The sequence below is a fragment of the Neolamprologus multifasciatus genome, chromosome 22 (genome assembly GCF_963576455.1).
Source record: "Neolamprologus multifasciatus chromosome 22, fNeoMul1.2, whole genome shotgun sequence".
Classification (NCBI taxonomy): domain Eukaryota; kingdom Metazoa; phylum Chordata; class Actinopteri; order Cichliformes; family Cichlidae; genus Neolamprologus; species Neolamprologus multifasciatus.
Genome location: NC_140459.1, coordinates 32,011,634 through 32,023,648, shown reverse-complemented (window position 1 = coordinate 32,023,648; position 12,015 = coordinate 32,011,634). Strand labels below are relative to the sequence as shown.

Genomic DNA, 12,015 nt, shown 5'->3' with positions numbered 1-12,015 from the left:
TTTTTTTTGTTTTGTTTTTTACCACAGAGGATATCTGTTTCTCAAGTTTAAAAGAGCTGTCCAGAAAAACACCAAGGTTTCTAACAGTGGGTGAAAGATGGCTAGCAAGGGGCCCTAAGGCATCAGTTAGTTGTTCCAGCGGGGTGTGACTATCAAAAATTATTATTATTATTGAGCAGTTATATTTATTATTATTATTGAATTATTACTTCTGTCTTATCCTCGTTCAGTGTGAGAGAGTTACGTGATAACCAAGTTTTGACCTCATTTAGACAGTCAAATAGGGGTTGCAGGGAAGTAGAGACATCCAGTGTCAAGGGGAAATAAATTTGTATGTCGTCGGCGTAGAAGTGACAGGAAATGTTGTATTTTTTAAAATATTAATCCCAATGGCAGCATGTACAAGGAAAAAAGAACTGGGCCGAGCACAGATCCTTGAGGCACACCACAGTGAATGGGGGCAGAGGCCGAGGAGTGTTGCCCCATGGCTACGGAAAACAACCTCTCTGAGAGATAGGATTTGAACCAATATAAAGCTATGTTTTTAAGACCAACGACATGTTCCAGTCTTGAAATGAAAATGTTGTGGTTGACAATGTCAAAGGCAGCAGTCAGATCTAGTAAAACTAAAACCACGGAATGGCCCAAGTCCACAGTTAAAGGAAGATCATTAAAAACCCTAAGTAACGCTGTCTCAGTGCTATGGCGAGGTTTAAAGCCAGACTGAAATTTTTCATTGACACCGTTAGTATCAAGGAAGGTCTGAAGTTGTTTTAGAACCGCTTTTTCCAGAATTTTGGATATAAGGGGGAGTTTGGAGATTGGTCTGTAGTTAGTTAAAGCACTAGGGTCATGATTCTTTTTCTTTATAATGGGTTGCACGACAGCATGCTTAAATACTGACGGTACACAACCTGATGACAGTGATACATTCAGTAAAAGTTGGAAGGACCAATAGTGGGCAAAGCTTCCTTAAGAAAACGAGATGGAAGGATATCATGGGGGGAATTAGAGATTTTGAGATGATCAATTATAGCTGTTAAATCAGAATAAGACAGTGGCTTGAACTGTTGAAAGACAGTCAAGCATTCAGGGACTGGAACAGGGTCAGAAACTAACAATGACTGAGATGAGAGAGATGCCCTCAGAACTAAAATTTTGTCAGTGAAATTGTTTAAAAAATTATCACAAAGTACAGGGGAGGCATCCCTATAAGTGAAGGGGCAAGGGTTTATCGAGGAATTAAAAATACTAAAAAGGGCTTGGACATTAGGGCAGTTAGACCTGATAATATCAGAGTAGAAGACCGATTTATCAGCTTTAACAGACTTTTGATACCTAGATAGACATTTACAAAGAATGTCCAAAGAGACGTGGAGTTTATCTTTTTTCCATTTTCACTCAACGCATTAACATCAGAAAGAGGAGAATAAAGAAAAGCAGCAGTGAAATGAGCAATTGACTGAGAGCTCATCGAGTGCGTTTGCCGTAGAGAACCATTGCTATACAAATCAACATTGTTAGTAACAATGTTAAACAAAATCGGAAAATGGTCCGAAATCCCAAGGTTGTTAATGTCCGTGATGCAGATATCCAAACCATAGGACAGTACCAAGTCGAGTGTGTGAGCTTTTGTGTGAGTTGGATCACCCACCCACTGGGTGAGATTAAATGAATCAATAAGAGCAAGGAAGTCCTCGCAACAAACATGAATGTTAAAATCTCCAACAATTAAAATACAATCACAGCGTAAGAAAACACTCCCCAGTAAGTCAGCAAATTCAGAGATAAAATCCTTAACAGAGAGACGGAGACGGCCTGCTGTATACACTCCCGCCATCTTGGACAGGTTACGTGCGGGTGGAGTGCTGCTGACTTAGACTGAGAAAATTGTCAGGCAGTGGAAGGAATACTTCAAGGACGTCCTCAATCCCACTGGCAGTCTGGGGATGAGGGGAATGACCCACCAATTTCCGGGGGCGAGGTCACTGAGGCAGTTAAACTACTCCTTGGTGGCAGAGCCCCTGGGGTGGACAAGGTCCACCTCGAGTTCCAGAAGGCTCTGGATGTTGTAGGGCTGTCTTGGTTGACACGCCTCTACAATGTTGCGTGGAGATCAGGGGCAGTACCCCTGGACTGGCAGACCGGGGTGGTGGTCCCCATCTTTAAGAAAGGGGACCGGAGGGTGTGTTCCAACTACAGGGGGATCAAACTCCTCAGCCTCCCTGGGAAAGTCTATGCCAGGGTGTTGGAGAGGAGAGTCTGTCCGTTAGTCGAACCTCGGATCCAAGAGGAACAATATTTTTTTCATCCTGGTCACGGAACACTGGACCAGCTCTTTATCCTCTCAAGGATACTTGAGGGTGGATGGGATTTGTTTGCCCAACCAGTCTACATGTGTTTTGTCGACTTGGAGAAGGCATTCGACCGTGTCCCTTGGGGGGTCCTGTGGGGGGTGCTCCGGGAGTATGGGGTGCCAGGCCCATTGCTACGGGCCATTCTGTCCTTATACAACCGTTGCAAGAGCTTGGTCTGCATAGCCGGCAATAAGTCGGACTCATTCCTGGTGGGTGATGGGCTCCGCCAGGGCTGCCCTTTGTTACCAATTCTGTTCATAAGTTTTATGGACAGAATTTCTAGGCATAGCCAAGTGGCGGAAGGCTTTCACTTGGGTAGTCTCAGGATCTCATCTCTGCTCTTTGCAGATGATGTGGTTCTGTTGGCTTCTTCGGGTGATGGCCTCCAGCTCACATTGGAACAATTCGCAGCTGGGTGTGAAGCGGTGGGAATGAGAATCAGCGCTTCCAAACCTCAGGCCATGGTCCTCAGCCGGAAAAGGGTGGAGTGCCCAATCCAGGTTGGGGACACTCCTGCCCCAAGTGGAGGAGTTTAAGTATTTCGGGGTCTTGTTTACGAGTGATGGGAGAAGGTAGCGGAAGATCGACAGACGGACTGGTGCAGCGGCCGCAGCGATGTGGACGCTGTACCGGTCTGTGGTGGTGAAGAGAGAGCCGAGTGTAAAAGGGAAGTTCTCAATTTATCGGTCGATCTACGTCCCTACCCTCACTTATGGTCACGAGCTGTGGGTAGTGACCGAAAGAACGAGATCGTGGATACAAGCGGCGGAAATGGGCTTCCTCTGAAGGGTGGCTGGCGTGTCCCTTAGAGATAGGGTGAGAATTTCGGCCATTTGGGAGGGGCGCAGAGAGAGATCTGTATAACAGATCAGGTAGAGGAGTAACACAAAAATAATGTAACGTGACAAATTACTTTCTTTGACAGAAAATTAAGTAACATGCGACATTACTTATAGAAAAAGTAGTGTAACAAAACTAATGTGTAATACATTACTTTTTTTGTTTGTTTGTTTTGAATATTTTTGTTTGTTTCTTTGTTTGTTTTGAGTAACAAATGCTCGGCATCAGCCATGGCACATTTAATGAAGACTTTCCCATTATAAGGCTTGAGATGAACTTCAGTGTGAATATATGCTTGTATTTTTTTCTAGATAAAACATAATTCCTTTCCATTCTATCTATGTAGCAATACCTATTATACAGACTTTACAATAATAGATGCAAAATCTAGATAGATATCTGTGTGCCAACATACTTTCTTATTTACATTTACAAAATTATGGATAAGCTTTTATGTCAGCTCTATGGAATCTGGGGTAATGGTCAGTGTTAAATCTGAAATATTCAGTGCCCTGATTTATTTAGATGGTTTTTTATTTGTTAGAGTGACAAAACGTTTCTCCCACTGAAAACGTCCAGATGAACAGAATCAACCTTTTGGGATTTACTTACCTGCATGATTGAGCATGCAATCAAGACATTGCATACATTAATATCTTTACATGATACACATATAATTGTTAAAGGACAAAATCACTGCACACTGTATCTAATAAGCTATTAAAATCAGTGACAAGATGAGACAGTGAGGATGACACAGGACAAAGCTGAAGAGAACTGTTTGCCATTGGACTGCAAAGAGAGAGGGGAGAACGGAGTGAGAGGAGCAGGTGAGGACACAGAGGAAGGCTGTCGTTTAATTTGGGAAATCAAAATTTGGGTTAGCAATCCTGGGAAAAAAAGGAAACTGCTTTAAGTGGGAAAATTGTGAAGGAGTCTGAAACACTGCAAAAAGAAACATATACAAAATCACACACACAAACAGAACATGCATTAACCCTACTAACACTTACAAACACAAGAGAGCTCATGAAGATTAGACAGCATCTTGAGCATGTGAGTCTGGTTATCATCTTGTCCAAGTCACTTAGTGTGATGAAAAGTGATGCAAAGACCAGTGGACTCATAGCAAAGTAGTTAAGAAATGATCAAATAATAGCAGAGAAATGTGTAGGAAAGGCAGCTTTAAGAACATGCCCTGCTGGATATGCAGCTCCACAGACATCAATTAAACCTGCTTAATAACACACACATGCAATGAAAATCAGCTTGTTATCAAATGCTGAATTTATCCAATGCTGACAATTAACTCTCTAGGTTGCAGGACAACAGTTGTGGGTTTGTGGGAAAAAAAGATTCTGGTTTGACCAGTGATCAGACAATAAATGTAGTTGTTAATGTAGTAAATTGGGGAATGCTTTCTGCTTGATTGGTGCAGCACAAGTAATTTACTGTTTGAAGGAAATTCTATTTTTGTGATAATATTTTGAACATGCATTTCTGTTGTCCTGTCAACTTGGTGGGTTAATAGCTGATATGCAAATTAGTTGATCATTATTAGATTAAGGAAAGGTGACTATTAGGTGAATTTTAGCACAAGTGAATGGGATGTGTTGGAGTCTGTTAGAGTGGAGACTAAAACACTGAGTTTCCTGTTTTGATGTGTGGGTGAATCCTGCACCCAGATACATACCTCTGACTACATAAGAACAAACTTGTTTTGTGAAGTACATGACAACATGTCACATGTTTTGTGATGACGGGGAAAGAAGGAAAACTGAATAAAATGGGTCTGTGACCTAAATGAGTGAAGAAGCACAGACCTGGGGATTAAACTCATAGCTAATAAACAAACTTGGGCTTATGTTGTGTGTTGTGCGGCTGATGGATGGATGTTTTGGAATTAATCTGGCTGTTGATTTGTCTTTTGTTACTAAGTTGAGCCTGCCTATTAGGTTTGGTATGATTTACCCCCCTGAAATGAAGAACACGTGTCATGATTTAACAAGGCCTTTCCTTTCCTTTCTTTTATTCTTTTTATTTTGATACTTTCATAGTGCACTGAAAGTTTTGTTTGATAATTTTCCTGTCATCTAAGCAGATCTGAACGTTTGAATAGGAAGAACTACACAACATGTTGTTGCGAACGGTTGCAAAGTGAGTTTTTCCTAAATTAAAATGGGCTCTGGAGAAAGTCACTTATTGGGACAATTAGGAAGCGAGTCCCTTTTTCTATAAGTTTTCAACGAGGAAATCCAGTCTAAATTCTTTTTCTTTTTGAATGTTGTCGTTTTGCTGAGAGTGGAAACGAAATGTGACGATAATTTCCATTATCAGCAAAAGAAAGAATCACTGAGTGAATGAATGAGTGAAAATAAAAAAATGGGGGACTGACTGGTAAAAGCTGACAAGACTGACTGACTTAATACCATTATGTGAACCCGACAAAGGTGTGGATGTATCTCTGTGTGTGTCTCTGGTTGCAGGAACAGGAGGAGACCACGGGAGGAAACTTGGGTCACATGACTATGTGAACTCTGCAAATTTAACCTTTTTAGCTGTAATTTTTCTGGATGTTTGTGAATTTACCAGGTGTGTTATTCACTACTTTGTGTTGCTCACAGAGTGCACTGTGAGAAAGAGTGCATACACCTGCGCAGCGCTAATATTTACATTTTCTTTTCTACAGCAGAGTGTTAATCATGTGATTTGATCATGTGATTTACAGCAGGACACAACTTAATGATGTTTTTCTACCACAGGATTATTGAGATTTTGTGTTGTACGTGCTTGTAAAGGATTCAGCACAGACAGAGAAGTGACAATTGAACAGATGTGCAGTGGTTACAGAATAGTCAAATGGGGCTCATTATCTGACCACTATTGGGCTCATGGTGAGTGACAAACTCAAGGAAAGTCACTGATTACAATGTGGAATGAAGTTCAGATGTTCAATGATTTGAAGCAAATTATAGGAAAACGTAGGGGTTTAATGAGTTCAGAATAAACCTGCAATGATAGTTGTCTCTGTGATGCTGAATACTTTATTACACTTGAGCTGCAGTTGGTTGCAAATAGGGCTGGGTATCATCACTGATTTCTAGAATCGATTCGATTCAATTCGATTTGAATCTGGGAAATTTTGACAGTCAGAAATATTATAATTCAGATCAGTACATTTACATATTTTTGTATCTATAAAAAGGAAGCTGACACACGCAAGACTTTATCAAAGGTGTGAGCATCACAGCAGAGGCCTTTTTTGTCAAAGTAGCTGAAGATAAAACACAGAAAAACATGAAGGTGATTTTCCTGGCCTGGATTTTATAAAAATATTCTGCAGTACATCAAAAACGAAAGAAAACCATTAATCAACATATGAACATTACCTCTGAAGTTACAGCGGTTTTATTAGAGACACGGCTGAGCGTTTTGCATTTTGTATAATTTTAAAATGTTTAAATTTGTTCAGTATTGAACGGCAGAAATTAGGTTTTCTTTTCGGAAGTAAGTAAAAGGAAAAAAAAAAAAGTCGGCCGACAGCGCTGTAAACAACGGTAGACTTGTGCGTAACAAGCAAGCGAATAATGAAGAAAACAGATTTTAGACGGGAAACTGTTCTTGAAGTACAGAGAGAGAGAGAGAGAGAGAGAGAGAGCTGTGCATCGTGGTGGAAGCAAAACAGCAAAAGTCAGAGTGAACACATGACGATGTTTATGTGAAGTTTGGATCTTCTTTTGCTGCTGGTTCAGTCAATATTGTTTGGAGAGACATCAAACTAACAGCTTTAGAATCAGCGCAAAAAGGGCGTGAACACAAAGCGCGGACCCACCGAAACATCAGAATCAGCGAGCTGTCGGCTTTCAGCCCCGACTGTGAGAAAGGCGACATCTCACTGATTCTGATCCGCGGGTTACGCTGTGTGTTTAAGTCTTTGTGCAGAATCCGTGTTCCTGCTCTCATTTACTGTCTTAGCTGTTTGGTGGTTGTTGAAGTTTTGTGAGATTTCACCTGAGATTCTGGCATTTCGGGCAAAATAAATTTATATTAAAAAATCGATTCATTTTAATGAATCGATTTTACGTTATCCAAGCCAGAATCGATTTTAATCGATAAATCGATTATAAAAACCCACCCCTAGTTGCAAATGTGAAGTTTGTTTTAACTTAAGGACTTTGTCTTCGAGGACACAGGCTCCGGGTGGAGCTGGGAGTTAAACAATCTTAACATTTAACTGCTGACTGATGTTTTGACAGGGTTACAGGTGGAGTGAAGCTGCTCCAAGAGGGAAACCCTGGAGAATTTTTCAGAGAGAATGAGCAACATTGTTGTACATGTCTCATTGGGGAGTTGACACATGGCGAGAGCCGTGTGGCACAAGAGGAGTGTCAATTTTTAATTTGCAGGTGTCGTGATGAGAAAGAGTGACTGAGAAGATCGTCGACAAGATGGAAGCTGAGGCCAGGAGAGAAGCTTCAGGAGGGTCAGAGATCATCTTCAGCACAGCAGACATCCTACAGAGAGCTGTGCTATTGGGCTTCCAAGCGAGTGTCATGAGGAGATTTCGCACAGCAAAACCTTAAATAAAATGAAGGAGATTCGACGTTGACGTTGAGGAAGACAACTAAGGTGTACGACGTGCTCTGCCTTAAATCGTCAGCAGCGTTGGAACGTGAGAACCTGAGGGAGCGTGCCAAGCTCCGTAAGTGACAGCACAGAGGAAGTTCAGTGATGGAATTGTGGTTCTGTGTGAAGCACAGATGCTAGGAGACTGGGAAATAGCTGACACCACCCTTCCCAAGGATGAAGATCACCTAAAGTGTGTCATTTTGCAGATTTGGTGCACTGCAGAGAAGCACCTCTGCGAGGGAGAGATGTAAACAGAGAAGCCTTTTTTTGTCTACATTTACATCATGTTTAAGTTTTGAGCCATGGGTGGACATGACTCAAAAAAGGGAGGAGAAGATCATAAACAACTTGATCTAATTTCCTTTTAAAAATCTTTTTCTGCAGAGACAACAGGAAAGGAGAAGAGTTGTAAATGCAGATGATTCACCAGTTGACTCTAACCCCCACAGGATGCCTACAGTGAGACGATTTGAGGGGTTGATAGGAGTCATAAAAGGAGTGTTGACCAGGCTACAGCTTTGAAGTTAGCTGAGAGCCACATGGACAAACAATAAAATCAACTGATGTGTTTGAATGCCAGTGTCTGTAAATGTTTGGATTGTAGTGACATATGATTTTTGGGAATGTTGATTCTTCTTGTTTGACTGTTGACATTCATTTGTTTACTTGCAGGATGTAGTTTACTGTGTATGAGATCAACGAGAAGCAGGTTAACACTTACATGAATGTGAACCTTTGCAGCGATAGAAGGTGAATGACGTGAGGAGTTGTGTATGAATGAAATCTACACTGACACTGCCACAAACAAGGGTGCATAAGTTGAAATTTAAGTATACAATGACAAAAAGGGGGGAATGTTAAGTCTAATTGTTGAATGTTGTCATTGTGGTTTCTCAAATTTGTAAAGTCTGAGTTCAATCTATAGGATCAAGACATTCCTTTGTCTCTGACCACCTCTCCAGCCACTCTGTGCTGTTTTATTGCAGATACATTCTGTCTGGAAGATCTGTTTCTTGTGTTGTAAGCTTCCTGCTTTTATGACCCTTTTGGTGAGCAGGAGGTCACACACACACACACACACACACACACACACAGGTTCTTGCACATGCATACACACACATAGTGCCTTGTCTTAGAACCAAGGTTATTATCGTTAACGAAAACTAACGAAATAACGAAAACTAGAAGTGAAAAAACATTTTCGTTAACGGAAATAAAAATAAAAACAAAAAAAGGAAAACTAACTAAAACTATAATGAGTGTTCACAAAACTAACTAAAATTAACTGAATTTATAGCAAAAATGTGTTTAGTTTTCATTGATGTGTGCGTGTCATACAATAGTCAAGGGTGAAAATGAAGTTTAGTTTCCAGATTTTTTTCTTGCTGTGTCTCATTATGCCAGCAGGTGGCAGCACGTTAGTCGAGTCGTCTGTGTCGCTGCTCCGTCCACGCGCAGAACCATGTCAGGAAAAGTTGGGAGAAAGCGCCAGAGTCCAATTTGGGATTACTTTGAATATGACTGTGTTTGGATAAAGCAAGTGTCTTGTAGTGGAAAGAGACAAATTATGAGGGACATTTCTAAAGGGGAAAAAATCCCACAAACCTTAAAGTGCACTTGAAAAGCTCACACAAGAAGGCTAACCTAGCTTACCTTGAGAAGGTAAGGGAGCACACTCAACCCTCATCCCCAGAAAACAGAAGCTAACCCCAGGCAAGGCAGCGTGATGCATCCCGAGACAACAGGACGGGGATATCTACATAACTGTGTGAGTCACTAACCCTAACCCCCTTTATTTATTTATTTATTTATTTAAAGAACCCATAGGTGGGAATGTGAGTTGTTTGTCTCTGCGTGTTAGCCCTGCGACAGACAGGCGACCTGTCCAGGGTGCAGTATGGTAGCTGGAATAGCAACATACCCAAGGATGAGCAGAATGACTGATATGATGAAACTGGGATTTTGTTACACTTAATTATTGCAAACACAACTAAAACTATAACTGAAACTAATCAAAACTAAACTGAAACTAAGGATTTTCAAAAAAATAAAAACTAAACTAAACTAGCAAACAATTGGTAAAAACTAATTAAAACTGATATAAAATTGAAAATTGAAGTCAAAACTAAATAAAAATAAAAACTAATGAAATTGCAAAACTATTAAAACCCTGCTTAGAACCATTGGGGGGTTTTACAGTGGGAAGTGCTTGTGTTGTGTTGTATGTGTATTGTAACAGTTTGTCAATAAATAGCTGCGAGGGAAGCTGCTCTTTGAAGGATTTGGGCTGGGGACAGGTTAGGAGCGTGAGCTCCAAGAGCTGGTTCTGACCCAAAACTTCCCTCGTTAGTGAGTTGGTTGTTCTGTTATGTCTTGCGTTCTTCATGAGGAATAAGTCTCTAAACTAGCGGGGCATGTGGAAACACAGACCCAACAATCAGTTCTATTTGAAAGTAGACATGTTTGCTGTAGCATACCTTGAAGCTGTTCAATTAAAGTCCAGGCCATTCGAGATCCTTGAGCATCAAATACAACATGACCCTGAAAGAAGCATAAAAATGTTGATGATGCAATATCTGCACGCACCCTTCACACATACCCATGTGTCTTTCTCTTTGCAACTTTTTCTCTCTCACTCCAGCACCAATAAGTGTTGCACTTACAGACACTCCTTCAAAAGAGCTGGTGTTCATTGCTCGGTAGATCTCAGCAGTGATATCTCGGTTGTTATAGTTGAAATCTTCAAGACGATGACCCTTGGTCCTAAGGGGCCCAACGGTTTTGTTGAGAGCCAGCGCTAGAGCCCACACAGCGTCATACGCCAGCGGAGCCTCTTGGAAACCACCTGTTTCTTCTGGATTTTTACCCCCAAGTTTGGACATGAGCTGAGCAAGAAACTCTTGAGAGGTCTGGATACGGGAGACCATGACAAAGCAATAGTTAGACATAGGACACACTGATCATAAGGTAAAACCCCAACAAATATGAAAGAGAAGCCCAGTGACTACATCATTTCACTTGCTTTGCATGGTCTTGTGTGTGTGTGTGTGTGTGTGTGTGTGTGTGTGTGTGTGTGTTTGTGTGTGTGTGTCAGTGAGAGAGAAAGGGAGAGAGAGAGAAAGCATATTGTGACCTTGAAGCATTTTACTTGAGGCATATTTTAAGTTGTCAGATTCTTATATCCAGATATACCACAGAAAACATTTTCCTTTGTCTACAATGCTCATTGTTCATGATGTGCACATGTAAAACCTCACCTTAATTCTGTTTGTCATGTTTTTCATGTCTGCCTAGCCCTAATTGCAAGTAACTAGGGCTACGCAAAATGGCTAAAAACCCCTCATCCTGCTACACCGTATATGATGAAAGCGTTAACTATGTTAAGTTATAAGAATTTTAGTTATTAGGCAAAAAATAAATTAATAATTTGTTAACAATAATAATTAATAATAATTTATTAATTAATTAATGATGTTTCTAAAAATATGTGCACTGTGTGAAGGTATTGGGGATTATAGGGTTAAATTCCAACAAAACAATGTTATGTTTCTCGTAACAGAAAGGGAGTATAAAATACTTAACAATATGGTCACATGCTCAGACGTTTTCACTGAGCATATGTACTAAAATTGCAGTTCTGCTCTTCCACTGATATGTAACAAAAGTTGTTCACACTGCAAGTTATTGTCATTTCAGTAGTGAACCTCCACGAGTCTTCATTAAATTTGCTTAAAAAAGGCTTGGCAGACATTCGTTTGATGTTGTACAATTTTTGTTTCAAACAACACTCTGACTTTTCAACAGGGAGCCCACAGTGACAGTTTTAATGGTACGTGTAAAAAGATTCAGAATAATCTGTGACTGTTTAATCACTTAAAGTTTAAGACAAAAACAAGTTTAGGCAAAAAAAAAAAAAACGCCTGTTTTCCAAAAGTGACATTATTTCTAAGTAGTCACAAGGTGTGGCCTACTTGTGTGTTTAAAGTGCTCAGGGAATTCAACAAACACTAACTGTTGAAATTATTTCAGTCTTCTTGTCATTACTGCTTGTGATGATATAGCCATGGACTCAGGGATCACACAAATGACTGACCGGATTGCAAAACGTCCATCCTCTACACTTTTAAGCATCTAACATCCTTTTGATTTGCCTTTGCTTTACTGCATGCTTTCTTTTTTCTTTTTTTAC

At 40.5% G+C, this 12,015-nt stretch overlaps 2 protein-coding genes across 4 annotated transcripts in view; one reads left to right on the top strand and one right to left on the bottom strand.

Moving 5' to 3' along the window:
- Nucleotides 1-12,015, top strand: part of LOC146493773 (uncharacterized) — a 561,837-nt gene that overhangs the window by 143,618 nt on the left and 406,204 nt on the right. The gene's annotated exons all lie outside the window — the stretch shown is intronic.
- Nucleotides 1-12,015, bottom strand: part of gabbr1b (gamma-aminobutyric acid (GABA) B receptor, 1b) — a 98,822-nt gene that overhangs the window by 50,445 nt on the left and 36,362 nt on the right. For all 3 annotated transcript variants that reach the window (XR_014871783.1, XM_085147665.1, XM_085147666.1), the window contains exons 7-8: nt 10,490-10,735; nt 10,304-10,367 (exon numbers count right to left, since the gene is read on the bottom strand). Coding sequence is in view for 2 of the 3 variants with exons in the window: in XM_085147665.1 (XP_085003791.1) it covers nt 10,304-10,367; nt 10,490-10,735 (310 nt within the window). In the remaining variant the exon portion in view is untranslated. The remainder of the gene's footprint in view (nt 1-10,303; nt 10,368-10,489; nt 10,736-12,015) is intronic.